Source organism: Clarias gariepinus, chromosome 18 (assembly GCF_024256425.1).
Source record: "Clarias gariepinus isolate MV-2021 ecotype Netherlands chromosome 18, CGAR_prim_01v2, whole genome shotgun sequence".
Classification (NCBI taxonomy): domain Eukaryota; kingdom Metazoa; phylum Chordata; class Actinopteri; order Siluriformes; family Clariidae; genus Clarias; species Clarias gariepinus.
In genome coordinates this window covers 1,461,856-1,477,500 of record NC_071117.1, presented here as the reverse complement: position 1 = coordinate 1,477,500, position 15,645 = coordinate 1,461,856, and the positions used below count along the sequence as shown (strand labels likewise).

The 15,645-nt window shown below is 45.3% G+C and overlaps 3 protein-coding genes across 4 annotated transcripts; 1 reads left to right on the top strand and 2 right to left on the bottom strand.

The window, feature by feature from the left end:
- Window positions 1-1,681: 1,681 nt before the first annotated feature.
- On the bottom strand, window positions 1,682-4,517 carry gpank1 (G patch domain and ankyrin repeats 1). Its single transcript, XM_053476558.1, has 4 exons — window positions 4,157-4,517; window positions 3,658-3,971; window positions 3,419-3,531; window positions 1,682-3,315 (listed from the first exon to the last, which is right to left on the bottom strand). The coding sequence occupies exons 1-4, from the start codon at window positions 4,371-4,373 to the stop codon at window positions 2,874-2,876; spliced, it is 1,086 nt and encodes a 361-aa protein (XP_053332533.1). The 5' UTR covers window positions 4,374-4,517; the 3' UTR covers window positions 1,682-2,873.
- A 1,642-nt stretch (window positions 4,518-6,159) lies between these two features.
- On the top strand, window positions 6,160-12,452 carry LOC128506635 (bifunctional apoptosis regulator-like). 2 transcript variants are annotated; one of them, XM_053477174.1, is made up of 8 exons: window positions 6,160-6,324; window positions 9,647-9,890; window positions 9,995-10,178; window positions 10,269-10,438; window positions 10,531-10,675; window positions 10,872-11,027; window positions 11,893-12,092; window positions 12,228-12,452. In XM_053477174.1, the coding sequence occupies exons 2-8, from the start codon at window positions 9,667-9,669 to the stop codon at window positions 12,424-12,426; spliced, it is 1,278 nt and encodes a 425-aa protein (XP_053333149.1). In that variant the 5' UTR covers window positions 6,160-6,324; window positions 9,647-9,666; the 3' UTR covers window positions 12,427-12,452. The 2 variants fall into 2 exon arrangements, with proteins under 2 accessions (XP_053333149.1, XP_053333151.1); XM_053477176.1 differs by having other exon boundaries at window positions 6,165-6,214.
- Window positions 12,453-13,117: 665 nt separating this feature from the next.
- On the bottom strand, window positions 13,118-14,419 carry LOC128506841 (phospholipase A2-like). Its single transcript, XM_053477439.1, has 4 exons — window positions 14,331-14,419; window positions 13,913-14,057; window positions 13,511-13,617; window positions 13,118-13,414 (listed from the first exon to the last, which is right to left on the bottom strand). Exons 1-4 carry the CDS (start codon window positions 14,398-14,400, stop codon window positions 13,266-13,268), a joined length of 471 nt encoding a protein of 156 aa, XP_053333414.1. The 5' UTR covers window positions 14,401-14,419; the 3' UTR covers window positions 13,118-13,265.
- Between the last annotated feature and the right edge of the window lie 1,226 nt (window positions 14,420-15,645).

Genomic DNA, 15,645 nt, shown 5'->3' with positions numbered 1-15,645 from the left:
GACAAACATTTTCTTTTTCAGATGCTCTAAAGAATCTTTAGAGAAAATTAACTACAAAATCTTGACTCTAAGACTTGATTAGGTAAGAATGGGCTGAGATCAATCAGGGTGTGGCCCTGAAGTTAATTGACAGCATGCCAGGGCGAATCACCGAGGTCTTTAATAAGAAGGATCAACACTGCAAATACTGACTCTTTACGTAAGCTTAATGTTATTGTCAATAAAAACATTTGACTCTTATGAAACGCTTGAAATTACGCTTCAGAGTGACATCTGACACAAAGATCTAAAGACACTAAAGGAGCAGACTTTGTGATAAATTAATATTTGTCATTCTCAAAACTTTTGGCCCTCAGCTGTAGATGTCCACTTCCCTCCTGTCACTGCTGTGATGATGATCCTAAACTCATCTGAACAAGATCTTATTGTGGATCTTATCGTGGATGAGTTATGGTTTCTGTAAATGAAAATTACACGCTGGTTTCTTCAGCCAGAACTTTCTCCACCTGCTCTGTGTGTGTGTGTGTGTAAGTGTTCTGATTGGATTAGTCGCAGTGCATTATGAGATTTGCCCCCTGCTGTTAGTTAAACATCTTTATTCCCGAGTTTAAAGTGGCCCCCCTTCTGCAGCGTGTGCTTTGATGTTTGAGGATGAGCGCGTGTTTTCAGACGCGGCAGTCAGAAGAAACGACGCAGTGGCTTTGAGCGAGCGGCACAATGAGGCCTCCTCTAACGCCCTCGTGCCCTCCTCTAACACCCTCGCACCCTTCGCTGGGACGCCAGAGAAAGGGGACTGAGAATATAAAAGGATAATATTTGAATGTTAAAGCCAGAGTTACCGATGAAAAGCCGAGCCGAGCGGCGGGCCGCTCCCGGCGGCCATCTTTGATGAGGCGCTGAAATGACTTCCAGCGGAGTGCTCTCTCCGTCCGTCCTGCATGTCTCTCTGTCCTCTCTCCCCTCATGTCCCCGATCATTCTTTTTCTCCTTTTTGTTTCTTTTCTTCCCTTGCGTGACAGCATGTGAGATCGTGCCCCTCCCCCACTCGCCATGGCAGCGGCGCTATTAACAGGATTTGGTATGATATCATTCATTTCCATTTCTCTTTTTGAGTCCATAGTGTCCAGGCTAACGTCTGATCATCAAACGCACGGCTCTAAAAAAGGAAAAAAGGCGATTTCGTATCACTGCGTTACGGCGAGTCCTTGCGCGCTGTCTTAACAATCAGTCCCCCTATCCGTCCCACACTCTGACCGGATAGAGTCAGTCCAGGTACGGTTATCGCTACTCTGCTAACGCTTAGCATGCTAAATCTGTTTGACTTGCGCTTTGTCATGTGATGGAGGCGGGCAAACATGGCCACACCTCACTGCTAATTATAATACAAGGCGGTGCAGATGCTCCTCCTCCTCCATCACTCTAACCTCAACAACACCGACTACACCAGCCTTAAGAAGCAGTAGATAAATGTTATAACAGCGTGTATTTACATCATCATGGATGTGTGGGCGGAGCTTAACACAGCACATATCAAACTATTTAACGTTAAAGCATCAACACCTGTGCTCAAAAAAGAAAGAAGAGACGAGCGAAACCCTAATCGGTAAATGGTGTCACCGAACCACACCTACCACAGAAACCCCACCCACTTTCATGAGAACGTAGGGAGCCTGTTTCTGATTCGTACACTCCGCCTGCCGCTGACAGACCGTCCGAGTGCTTGTGTGCACCTCTCTGGCCACTGCGATCTGATTGGCTGTGCACGTTTCAATGGTTACGCGTTCCTGTGCATTACTGTATACGTTCCTCCTACGCCATCGCTCATCACGCTCAAGCTGTGTGACGTGACAGGTTACGCCATGCCGCCATCGACTCCCACGTGGACATCATTCTAAATCGTTTCCATGGTAATTAGACTGGGAAAAGACTGCTCAAAAAGTTTATCAGCAACAAAACACACACAAGGTTCGTTTTTTTACAGGAATTTATTTGTTAATATTTTGTGTTCAGTCATTAGCAAAGCATCTCACACACGACATCATTCATACAGCTCACCTGCTATGACTGTGGATAAACGTGTGTGTGTGTGGAACAGCAGAAGGCAGACTAAGACTCGGGAGACCCGCAGAGCTGTCTCAACCCCCCCACCCCACACACACACACTGAGCCGAAAAGGTCAGGACAGGCGCGGCTAAACAGATGCTAATCCTCTCCTCTGGGACACAGGGATTGAATGATACGACCTTTATTTAGAGAAAGTGTGTGTGTGTGTGTGTGTGTGTGCTCTCTACGTGACCTGATTATAATGTTCGTAAACCCCGTGGACGTGCTGCAGATGTTTTCTGTGTCCTCCCATAACATCGTCTCAGATACACATCGTCACTAAAAGTTTAGTTTGAACCGTTAGCGAGCTAGCCGCTCTGAGTCAGCTAGCTGTGATTAAAGGCTAAGTAATCAGTGACGTCTGTGTGTATAGCGGGTTTAGGGGAGTTAGGACGTATTCACTAGTGCTGTTGGGTAACGACACGTCCACGCAGGGTCGTCTACAAACCACTGTACTGTCTCTCACACACACCGTCTCTCTCACACACCGTCTCTCACTGTACGCCTCTTTGTTTTCCTGTCTGTCTCTCTCTTTTTCTTGCTGTACCATTATTGCTGTCCATCTGTTTTTTTCTGTCTCTCTCTTTATCTCAATCTCGCCTTCTGTATGTCTCTCTTTATGTCTCTCTTTCAATATGTCTCTCTCTTTTCGAATGTCTTTTTCTGTCTAAAAGTCTGTCCATCTTTTTCCCCTTTTTCTTTATGTCTCTGAACCTCGGTGATGATTAAAGATTAAAGATCCTTTCTTGCTCCACCAGAGGGCGATGAGGTCAGGGGTCGATGTTAAAGGAGGAGCGAAAGTCTCTCTCCCACTGTTTCTGTCTCTCCTCCGTCTTCCTCCTGGCCTTAGCGCCGAGCGTCGTCCCTCTCTCCCGTCTCTCCGGCACCCTGCGGATCGCCCGCTCGTCGTTGGCCTTGAAGTGCGTGACCTTCGACCTGGGCGCGGGCCCGAACCCGAGGCCGGCGGTGTCCGATTTGAGGACGGTGCCGACAGGGTCGCGGCGGCCCGCGTGTCCCGGGCCAAGTCCGGAGCGGGGGTCCCACCCCAGACGCAGCATGACCCTGTACCCCACGCTGGAGGGGGCGAGGCAGTAGTGGGGGAGCGAGGGGGGTCGCGCCAGGCTGAACTGGTGCAGCGTGGACGAGGAGTGTGTGTGAGCGCTGTCTGTGTAGGTCACCTCACACACGTCACACCACCGAGGGGGAGAGTGGCTGGGCGGACACACACACAAGATTTATAATTACTACTCTATTTATGTATATAAAGTCTAACAAAAAGTGTAAAGTGTAAAAACACACACACACACACACGTACCTGTGTGCTGTATCCGCAGGTGTGTGTGAGGTGTGTGTGACGCTGAGCTCCTCCAGGAGAGTAACGATGTCTTGATGTCCAGCGAGACGAGCCAGATCACACGCGTCTCTCCCCTACAGAGACACAAAGAGAGAGAATAAAGAGTGAGACAAAAAGGTGGACAGACAAAAATATAGACAGACGGGAAGAACATAGAGAGAGAGAGAGAGAGAGAGAGAGACATGACCCCACCCCCTGACCTGTGTGTCTGTGATTGATCTCCACAGCGCCCCCCGGTGGAGCAGGACTCGAACCGCCTGTGTTCTGCCGGAGTAGGCGGCGCTCATCAGGGCGGTCCAGTTGAACTGGTCTCTGAAGTTGGGGTCACAGCCCCGTCTCAGGACGTCCTCCAGTCCCCGGATGTCCCCCTGCTCCGCGCACCGCAGCAGCCTGTATCCGTCCGTGCGGCCTGTGGGGGGTGCTGTGATCGAGACCTCATCGCTGGGGCCCTCGGCCACTCCGCCTCCTCCACGGGCCCCGCCTCCTTCACGAGCCCCGCCTCCTTTACGTCCACCTGTAAGAGAAAGAGAAGTGTATAGGATTGCCGTAACAAAGTCACGCTAACGACACGCTTTACAACAAAATCTACCGCGACTGTTGTCCTACAGGCTCCGCCCACTTTCCACACTGAGTCTAAAATAAAGTTTCAGACAGTAAAAACTAGTTTATGGTCGGCTGTGTGTTAATAAGGATACTGACTCCGTCCTGCTCTCCCTCGGCGTCTCTCCGTCCTCTCCTCCGTCCTCGCTCCATCCTGGTCCTTAAACAGACTCTGGTAGAAGTCTCTCACTTCCTCTCCGCTCAGCGCCGCGCCCCCCTCTCTCCCCGTCTCTCTCGCGGTCTCTCTCTCTCTCTCCGTCTCCGTCCAGCTCTTCTCCTCCTCTCTGGCGTGGATGAAGAACCCCGCGTGTCTCATGGCACCGAGACTCAAACGTCCTGTTTTTCTGTCCTGAACTGAGAGAAACAGAGAGAGAGGAGCGACCTTGCGTGACCTTTCTGTTCCTGATTCAGCACACCTGAGACAGGTAAGAGGAGCGACAGACCACGGGAGGGTCTGATGGGGGGGGATCACTGCACACACACACACACACACACACACACACACACGTTATTTACATGACAGAGAGGGAGTGTATCATTAGCAAATTCATTATATTTCCCGTCTATAAATAAACTGACCGGGTCATGTGACCTTCTCATGAAGAACTAATGTGAATGAACTGAAGTGTTTAATACAACAACAACAACAACAATAATAATAATAATAATAATAATGATGATGATGATACATCTCTAAATGTTCTGTTAGAAAGTAACCCCCCCCCCACACACACACACACTTCCTTTTAAATGATCATATTTATATTACTCTCTCTAATCACAGTGTGTGTGTGTGTGTGTGTGTGTTAGCAGTGAGCTAACGCTAATTAACACACACATATAGAGAAGCCAGAAACCCCCAGCTCCTAATAAAGACAGCTCTGTGTGTGTGTGTGTGTGTGTGTGGGTCATTAAACACACAGTCGCTGTGCTTTAATTAACATCTAAATTAATAATAATAATAATAATAATAATAATAATGGTGGTGGTGGTGGTTTTGTTTATTTACCCAGAGTGCAGCGGTGTAGCGCCCCGTGAAGCGCGAGTCAATCCGGATACCACAAACTCACACTTCCGGTTCCGGTGTGACGTCATATTTCAAAATAAAAGTGAATGTAAGTCTCTATTTTTTGCTGCTGAGAGACTGAAGTGTGAGTCCTGAGGATCTGCTGCTGAACCTTTAATCACTCAGAGATCAACATACAACAACAACTGGAATACAAATCAGGAAATAACTTACATACATGTTTATTTCATTTATTTTTCATGAAAAAAATATTTTAAAAACCAAACATGAGTTTGTACCACATGAAGTACCACATTAGGGCAGTGACCTATATTTACTAATTTCTCTTTTTACATTTCAGCTTAAAAAGAATAAAATATTATAAAACAAACTAAATGTAGGCACTGATCAAACAAAACACACACTTAATATGTTTCAATCACACACAGTGAATAAACATAAATATAAACAGAGCTCAGCTTAAAGTAAAGGCCACACACACACACACACACCCCACACACACAGTCAGTAGTCTGGACATGGGCTCTCTGAACTGAAAAACCACGTGTGTGTGTGTGTGTGTGTGTGTGTGTAACACCGGGATTGGTTAACTCTAAATAAACCATAATAATTAGCAGTTCTTTAAATAATAATAAATGTTTTATTCAGCAGTAATGTTTCTGTAAGTCTGGGTTATTAAATGTACACATGTAAATACAGAAGAATGAAAATGGGCCCCACGATTGTAAACGCTAAAATAAAATCCTTAGAAAAGAGAGCCCTCTAACACTATGATGTCATAAAACTTGGGCCCTAATAGTAATAATAAGAATAACATAAGAAGAAGAAGAAGAAGAAGAACAACAACAATAATAATAATAATAATAATGTATTTGTGAAATAAACACATCTAATAGTTGAATTTAGTGCAACAATAATATATGAGAAGATTGTGAGACATATTTCAGTTTAATATCTGTCTATATACAGTATATAGAGTTCTGTATGTGTTTTGCTCACACATACACACTCCCTCTTGGTCACTAGGGGGAGTAAGAGAGCAGCAGTGAGTGTGTGAGTGAGTGACGTCACAGTCTGTGTAGAACAGTGAGGTGGATGTGAGAATGTCAGAGCACTTGAACGCAGCCCAGGTGTGTCTCTGTGTTGTTAGCCTAGCTTAGCTTATGTGCTGAATGTTTGCTAAAGGCTGTAGTGACACCTGGTTAATGTCTGCTCCCTTTAAACAGCCCTGAGTCCTCAGGTAAACTAATTCTACTTCCGGTCTGAGAGCCAGGACAGTGTGCTAGTCTAAAGGTTATGTGTGCTAACCTGTGTGGATTAGCTTAGCACAGTCATCTGTAGCCTGGCAGCCATGGCTAGCTCTTTAGCTTGGTTGTCACCTAGCTAGCATTAATCTTTTATTCATTTATTTACATATTTACCTATTCTAGGGTGAAAATATAAAACTGTTTTGTTGCTAATAACAGCATTGTGTGTGTAGTGAGTAGATACAGTAGATACAGTAGTGAGTAGATACAGTAGTGAGTAGATACAGTAGATACAGTAGTGAGTAGATACAGTAGATACAGTAGTGAGTAGAGAGTAGATACAGTAGTGAGTAGATACAGTAGATACAGTAGTGTGTAGATACAGTAGATACAGTAGTGAGTAGATACAGTAGTGTGTAGATACAGTAGATACAGTAGTGAGTAGATGCAGTAGTGAGTAGTGAGTAGATACAGTAGTGAGTAGATACAGTAGTGAGTAGTGAGTAGATACAGTAGTGAGTAGATACAGTAGTGAGTAGTGAGTAGATACAGTAGTGAATAGATACAGTAGATACAGTAGTGTGTAGATACAGTAGATGCAGTAGTGAGTAGATGCAGTAGTGAGTAGATGCAGTAGTGAGTAGTGAGTAGATACAGTAGTGAGTAGATACAGTAGTGAGTAGATACAGTAGATACAGTAGTGAGTAGATACAGTAGTGAGTAGTGTGTAGATACAGTAGATACAGTAGTGTGTAGATACAGTAGTGAGTAGATACAGTAGTGTGTAGATACAGTAGATACAGTAGTGAGTAGATGCGTAGTGAGTAGATACAGTAGATACAGTGAGTAGATACAGTAGATACAGTAGTGAGTAGATGCAGTAGTGAGTAGATGCAGTAGTGAGTAGTGAGTAGATACAGTAGTGAGTAGATACAGTAGTGTGTAGATACAGTAGATACAGTAGTGAGTAGATGCAGTAGTGAGTAGATACAGTAGATACAGTAGTGAGTAGATACAGTAGTGAGTAGATACAGTAGTGAGTAGTGAGTAGATACAGTAGTGAGTAGATACAGTAGTGAGTAGTGAGTAGATACAGTAGATACAGTAGTGAGTAGATACAGTAGATACAGTAGTGAGTAGATACAGTAGTGAGTAGATACAGTAGTGAGTAGATACAGTAGATACAGTAGTGAGTAGATACAGTAGATACAGTAGTGAGTAGATACAGTAGTGAGTAGATACAGTAGATACAGTAGTGAAATACAGTAGTGAGTAGATACAGTAGATACAATAGTGAGTAGATACAGTAGATACAATAGTGTGTAGATACAGTAGTGAGTAGATACAGTAGATACAGTAGTGTGTAGATACAGTAGATATGGTAGTGAGTAGATACAGTAGTGTGTAGATACAGTAGATACGGTAGTGAGTAGATACAGTAGATACAGTAGTGAGTAGATACAGTAGATACAATAGTGAGTAGATACAGTAGTGAGTGGATACGATAAATAAAGTCGTGAGTAGATACATTAGATACAGTAGTGAGTAGATACAGTAGATACAGTAAATACAGCAGTGAGTGGATACAGTAAATACAGTAGTGAGTAGATACAGTAGTGAGTAGATACAGTAGATACAGTAGTGAGTAGATACAGTAGTGTGTAGATACAGTAGATACAGTAGTGAGTAGATACAGTAGTGAGTAGATACAGTAGATACAGTAGTGAGTAGATACAGTAGATACAGTAGTGAGTAGATACAGTAGTGTGTAGATACAGTAGATACAGTAGTGAGTAGATACAGTAGTGAGTAGATACAGTAAATAAAGTCGTGAGTAGATACAGTAGTGAGTAGATACAGTAGTGAGTAGATACAGTAGATACAGTAAATACAGTAGTGAGTAGATACAGTAGTGAGTAGATACAGTAAATACAGTAGTGAGTAGATACAGTAGTGAGTAGCTACAGTAGATACAGTAGTGAGTAGATACAGTAGTGAGTAGATACGATAAATAAAGTCGTGAGTAGATACAGTAGATACAGTAGTGAGTAGATACAGTAGATACAGTAAATACAGCAGTGAGTAGATACAGTAGATACAGTAGTGTGTAGATACAGTAGTGAGTAGTGAGTAGATACAGTAGTGAGTAGATACAGTAGTGAGTAGATACAGTAAATAAAGTCGTGAGTAGATACAGTAAATACAGCAGTGAGTAGATACAGTAGTGAGTAGATACAGTAAATACAGTAGTGAGTAGCTACAGTAGATACAGTAGTGAGTAGATACAGTAGTGAGTAGATACGATAATTAAAGTCGTGAGTAGATACAGTAGATACAGTAGTGAGTAGATAGAGTAGATACAGTAAATACAGTAGTGAGTAGATACAGCAGTGAGTAGATACAGCAGTGAGTAGATACAGTAGTGAGTAGCTACAGTAGATACAGTAGTGAGTAGATACAGTAGTGAGTAGATACGATAAATAAAGTTGTGAGTAGATACAGTAGATACAGTAGTGAGTAGATACAGTAGATACAGTAAATACAGCAGTGAGTAGATACAGTAGTGAGTAGATACAGTAAATACAGTAGTGAGTAGATACAGTAGTGAGTAGATACAGTAGTGAGTAGATACAGTAGATACAGTAGTGAGTAGATACAGTAGTGAGTAGATACAGTATATACAGTAGTGAGTAGATACAGTAGTGAGTAGATACAGTAAATACAGTAGTGAGTAGATACAGTGGATACAGTAGTGAGTAGATACAGTAGATACAGTAGTGTGTAGATACAGTAGTGAGTAGTGAGTAGATACAGTAGTGAGTAGATACAGTAGATACGTAGTGAGTAGATACAGTAGTGAGTAGATACAATAAATAAAGTCGTGAGTAGATACAGTAGATACAGTAGTGAGTAGATACAGTAGATACAGTAGTGAGTAGATACAGTAGATACAGTAAATACAGCAGTGAGTAGATACAGTAGTGAGTAGATACAGTAGATACAGTAGTGTGTAGATACAGTAGTGAGTAGATACAGTAGATACAGTAGTGAGTAGATACAGTAGATACAATAGTGAGTAGATACAGTATATACAGTAGTGAGTAGATACAGTAGTGAGTAGATACAGTAAATACAGTCGTGAGTAGATACAGTGGATACAGTAGTGAGTAGATACAGTAGATACAGTAGTGAGTAGATACAGTAGATACAGTAGTGAGTACAGTAGTGCTGTACCTATCTATCATCTATCATCTATGTCTCCTGTGCTCTTTTCACTTGTATCGTCACCTCTGCTGGCCTGTGTGTCACGTGTAGATGCCAAGTGTAAAGCCCCGATGTCCGACCCTGACCCGAGTCCGCGGCCCGACCCTGACCCTGCCGAGTGTGTGCTGTCGTGTCACTGCTGTTATGACGTGCTGGTGAACCCAACCACCCTGACGTGCGGCCACAGCTTCTGCCGTCACTGCCTCGCCCAGTGGTGGGAGTCGTCACGCCGGACGGAGTGTCCCGAGTGCCGGGAGGCGTGGCAGGGCTTCCCTAAAGTCAACATCCTGCTCAGGTCAACACACACTCCTCAGGGTCAGGGTGATGGTTACCACACACTCCCCAAGGTCAGGGGGTTCCATACTGTGTGTGTGTGTGTGTGTGTGTGTGTGTGTGTAGGGATGCTGTGGAGAAGCTTTACGAGGCGGACGTGAGGAGAAGGCGTGAGGAGATCCAGAGTAACGCCCGTGTCTCTCGCTCACTCTTGGCGTTCCAGCGTTTCGGAGATGAACAGACCAATCACAGATCAGGACAAGCGGGAAGCTTCTGCTTTGGTGTGCTTGTCACACTTAGCTGTGTCATGGTGTGTGTGTGTGTGTGTAAACTCTATATTCACAGGATATACTGTACAATAATGAAAGAGTGAAGTGTGTGTGTGTGTATGTGCGTGTAGGTAATCTTCCTGATGTTCCGCTGGTTCGGTGGAGGAAGTCACCATGACGACCTGGTCAGGAAGCCAATCAGCAGGTGGACGGTTGATGATGTCACACTGTGGATGGAGCAGCTCGGGTCCTGGACCAGTCAGTACAGAGAGGTGTTTAACCGGGAGCAGGTGAACGGCAGGTCAGGAGGCGGTCCAGCTCCGCCCACTTACACTGGTCTACTTCCTGTAGGAACTGTAGGAAATGTTTAACGTGTGTGTGTGTGTGTGTCAGGTTGTTAAACCTGCTGAGTGATGAGGAGTTGTGTGGTGCTCCGTTCCTCATGGAGAACCCCTCACACAGACGGGCCGTCCTGCAGGAGCTGCACAGGGTCCAGGCCCTCGGGGTCAAACCCCCGCGTGACCTCTGGGAGTACAAGGTGTGTGTGTGTGTGTGTGTGTGTGTGTGTAAAGGTTAATGTTGGGGTTACAGAGTCAGATGTTCTCCATGATATCCTGGAGGTAGTAAAGGGCCTAGAAATTGTCAAAAGTATGTGCACCCCTAAACATCACACCAATGTATTGGTCAGGGGTGCACATACTTTTAGTCATCTCTCTCTCTCTCTCTCTCTGTAGACGGTGAACGAGGGGAAGTCCCTGTTCCTGGTCTACGCCCTAAAGGACTCGCCGCGCCTCACGCTCCTCCTCCTCTACCTGTTAGAGTACGACGCCTCCTTCCTCCCGCTCATACACACCTGCTGCTCCACACACAGTGAGCACAGCGAGACGACGGTGTGTGTCTCACACACTCTCACACACACACACACACACACACACACACACACACACACACACACACACACACACACACCTGCTGCTCCACACACAGTGAGCACAGCGAGACGACGGTGTGTGTCTCACACACTCACACACACACACACACACACACACACACACACACACACACACACCCACACACACACACACACACACACACACACCTGCTGCTCCACACACAGTGAGCACAGCGAGACGACGGTGTGTGTCTCACACACTCACACACACTCACACACACACACACACACACACACCTGCTGCTCCACACACAGTGAGCACAGCGAGACGACGGTGTGTGTCTCACACACTCTCACACACACACACACACAAACACACACACCTGCTGCTCCACACACAGTGAGCACAGTGAGACGACGGTGTGTGTCTCACACACTCTCACACACACACACGCACACCCACACCCACACACACACACACACACACACACACACACACACACACACACCCACACCCACACACACACACACACACCTGCTGCTCCACACACAGTGAGCACAGCGAGACGACGGTGTGTGTCTCACACACTCACACACACACTCACACTCACACACACACACACATACACACCTGCTGCTCCACACACAGTGAGCACAGCGAGACGACGGTGTGTGTCTCACACACTCTCACACACACACACACACACACACACACACACACCTGCTGCTCCACACACAGTGAGCACAGCGAGACGACGGTGTGTGTCTCACACACTTTCACACACACACACACACACACACACACATTGTTTAATCGGTTAGGTCTCTACATGGTCCTTTCTGTGTGTGTGTGTGTCCTGCAGTGGGCGGGGCCGGGCCCGTGGCAGTGGGCGTGGTTTGTGGTGAAGTGGGTGGTGTTTCCGTACCTGCTGCTGGCCCAGTTTGCTCTCGGGTGGCTGAGTGTGCACTACTGGACCTCACGGGTCGTGGTGATGAACGCCGCGCTGCTGTCCTTACAGGAGGGACACGCCCTCTGGAGGGGGTGGAGCCAAGGAGCGCTCAGGTACCACACTGAGATACACACACACACACACACACACACACACCTCAGGACGCTAATACAGTCAGAGTATAGAGCAGAGTGTTAAGGTGAGTGTTAATGTGTGTGTGTGTGTGTGTGTGTGTGTGTGTGTTTCAGGACGCTCCCCCGCACTGTGTTTGCTCATGTCTGGAGGGCGGGGCTTCACAGCGTGCTCTTCCTGTTCCTCTGCCCTCTGCTGCCTCAGTGTGTGTGGAACGGCATGTTCTACTGGGGGCTCTACTGTAGCCCCGCCTTCAACACACACACACTACTGCAGCAGATCCTACACACACACACACACCAGGCAAGGGAGTGACACACACACACACACACACACACACACACTACTGCAGCAGATCCTACACACACACACACACCAGGCATAAGAGTGATACACACACACACACACACACACACCAGGCACGAGAGTGACACACACACACACACACACACACACACACACACACAAAACGAAGAAGGTCATGATTTCTGAAGAACCAATAAGATGAAAGCTTTGTCTCCACTGACCAATCACAGTCCGGCTGTAGATGGAGGCGGAGCCATGAGGAGTGTTTATATGTTCTCTCGTGTGAGAGATTCAGAGTTAATAAAATAACTTCATCTGTCTGTCTGAGTGATGTCATCATGCAGTGTGTGTGTGTTTACAGTTTCATTACGTCCTTTAAATATTTTCTATTAATTTATTATACATTTATTTTTGAGATGATTTAAATACATTTTTGAGAGCTGAATTTATGTAAAATAATTCTACAATAAAAATAACTGAATGAGTCGTGCTTTCAGAAGAATATTGTTTCTGTTTAAACACGAGTGTGTGTGTGTGTGTGTTATTTTATATTTAATAATTAACATGGTGTGTGTCTCAGGCAGTGTGTGTATCTGATGCTCTTTAACTTGGTGATGTAAAAGTGTGTTTTGTGCGTTGTGAGGACCCCGCGTCCCCGTAATGACAGGAATACACAACGTCTCTTACACACACTGCAGCTTTTATTGACAGGATGAAAACAAACGAGTTCAGTCTGTTAATCACAGAGGACATGTTATAATAACTAATGTTAATATGGCGTAGTATTATTCATCTACATCAGTATTAGAGCGTGTGTGTGTGTGTGTGTGTGTGTGTGTGTGTGTGTGTCAGTAGTAAGCACACGTCGGTAGCTCGGGTCCACACAGGAAGTCGGGCCACGCCACGTATTTGAGGTTATATGGAGCGTTCTTCAGACACTGTGCTGCTTCTCGGTCACACACACACAACATCTTCTCACAGCGGTCTGTCAGGGAGCCTGCACACACACACACACACGCAATTTATTCATGCTTAGCAATTATAAAGTCAGTACCAATGGTGTGTGTGTGTGTGTGTGTGTGTGTGTGTGTACCGCAGTCGAGCGGCTGACTGTCACAGCTCCATGGATACACGTGTGTCTTTGTGTAACAGCCTCGATCCTCAGCCTTTGCGTAGCAGCAGTCATGCTTGTGACAACACCTTACACACACACACACACACACACACACACAGGTTAGAGTTAACCCCTGATACGCAGTGAGAGCAGAAATGGGACGGAACCCCAGGAGTGTCACTGTGTGACCGAGCACAGTAACACACCCAAGTGGTCGCCATGGTTACGGTACGATTACAGTATCAGTGTGTGTGTGTGTGTGTGTGTGATTATAACAGGGTGCAGCCCCAGATCTCTAAATTAATGTGTTCACTCTGTGCTCACTTTGACTGTAATTATACACTGTGTGTGTGTGTGTGTGTGTGTGTGTGTGTGTTTTACCAGTCTGCGGGGTCCCGGGGCCACCCCTCCCCTCCTACTCCACAGTAACACCCGTACATGATGTAAGCAAGTGCTGAGCGTCCTGTACTGCACTTCACCACACCAGCCAGCTCCAATGTAGTGTGTGTGTCTGTGGGAAACACAACTGCACAACACACACACACACACACACACACACAGACAGACACACCGGACACACACAAAGACATACGGTCATCCACATAGACAAAGCAGAGTGCCACAGTGCTAAAACACTAATGCACTTAGTGTCAAGCATGTAGAGAACTGAGTAAAGCTGTTTCATTCAAACTGTTATCAGGTGTAATGAGCTGTACAGGGGACTAGACCGGGTCCAGGGAATACACACTTTATAAAGATCAAAAGATTTAGATATGAAGAAAAACAAACATCTGCTCACCTGTGAGGATCAACAGCGCTGTGGTGTACAGGAGAGACATCTCTACTGAACTGGGAGAGGAGACATGCATGCAGGTGTGTGTGTGTGTGTGTGTGGTTTTATAGCTGTTAGTGTGTGTGTGTGTGTGTGTGTGAGAGAGAGAGAGAGAGAGAGACATTTATACTCTCTGACACAAAGTCTTTGTTCTTAAGACACAGACACTGTGATTATTGTTTGAAGAAAGCTGAAGCAGTACAATGTTTATCTCCCACACAGTACAGAGGACAGTGACACTTCCCTAGTGTCGACACTTTACAGACGCTCCCTTAGAGGTAGTGATAAACCCACACTTTATAGACGATCCCTTAGAGTTAGTGATAAACCCACACTTTATAGACGATCCCTTAGAGTTAGTGATAAACCCACACTTTATAGACGATCCCTTAGAGTTAGTGATAAACCCACACTCTATAGACGATCCCTTAGAGTTAGTGATAAACCCACACTTTATAGACGTTCCCTTAGAGTTAGTGATAAACCCACACTCTATAGACGATCCCTTAGAGGTAGTGATAAACCCACACTCTATAGACGATCCCTTAGAGTTAGTGATAAACCCACACTCTATAGACGATCCCTTAGAGTTAGTGATAAACACACTCTTTATAGACGATCCCTTAGAGGTAGTGATAAACCCACACTTTATAGACGATCCCTTAGAGTTAGTGATAAACCCACACTTTATAGACGATCCCTTAGAGGTAGTGATAAACCCACACTTTATAGACAATCCCTTAGAGTTAGTGATAAACCCACACTCTATAGACGATCCCTTAGAGGTAGTGATAAACCCACACTTTATAGACGATCCCTTAGAGTTAGTGATAAACCCACACTTTATAGACGATCCCTTAGAGTTAGTGATAAACCCACACTTTATAGACGATCCCTTAGAGTTAGGGATAAACCCACACTTTATAGACGATCCCTTAGAGGTAGTGATAAACCCACACTCTATAGACGATCCCTTAGAGTTAGTGATAAACCCACACTTTATAGACGATCCCTTAGAGTTAGTGATAAACACACTCTGTGATAAACCCACACTTTATAGACGATCCCTTAGAGTTAGTGATAAACCCACACTTTATAGACGATCCCTTAGAGTTAGTGATAAACCCACACTTTATAAACGTTCCCTTAGAGTTAGAGTGACCCTCTATAAAGTGTGGGTCACTCTATAGACGATCCCTTAAAGGTAGTGATAAACTCACACTCTATAGACGATCCCTTAGAGTTAGTGATAAACCCACACTCTATAGACGATCCCTTAGAG

Coding starts and splice junctions, on each gene's coding strand:
- gpank1 (XM_053476558.1), bottom strand. CDS start 4,373: ATGAGACACGCGGGGTTCTTCATCCACGCCAGAGAGGAGGAGAAGAGC. Junction 3,532..3,657: donor GATCAATCACAGACACACAG/GTCAGGGGGTGG, acceptor GTGTCTCTGTAG/GGGAGAGACGCGTGTGATCT. Junction 3,316..3,418: donor CCTGCGGATACAGCACACAG/GTACGTGTGTGT, acceptor GTGTCCGCCCAG/CCACTCTCCCCCTCGGTGGT.
- LOC128506635 (XM_053477174.1), top strand. CDS start 9,667: ATGTCCGACCCTGACCCGAGTCCGCGGCCCGACCCTGACCCTGCCGAG. Junction 10,439..10,530: donor CGGGAGCAGGTGAACGGCAG/GTCAGGAGGCGG, acceptor TGTGTGTGTCAG/GTTGTTAAACCTGCTGAGTG. Junction 10,676..10,871: donor GTGACCTCTGGGAGTACAAG/GTGTGTGTGTGT, acceptor CTCTCTCTGTAG/ACGGTGAACGAGGGGAAGTC.
- LOC128506841 (XM_053477439.1), bottom strand. CDS start 14,400: ATGCATGTCTCCTCTCCCAGTTCAGTAGAGATGTCTCTCCTGTACACC. Junction 14,058..14,330: donor AGCGCTGTTGATCCTCACAG/GTGAGCAGATGT, acceptor TGTGTTGTGCAG/TTGTGTTTCCCACAGACACA. Junction 13,415..13,510: donor CAGTCAGCCGCTCGACTGCG/GTACACACACAC, acceptor GTGTGTGTGCAG/GCTCCCTGACAGACCGCTGT.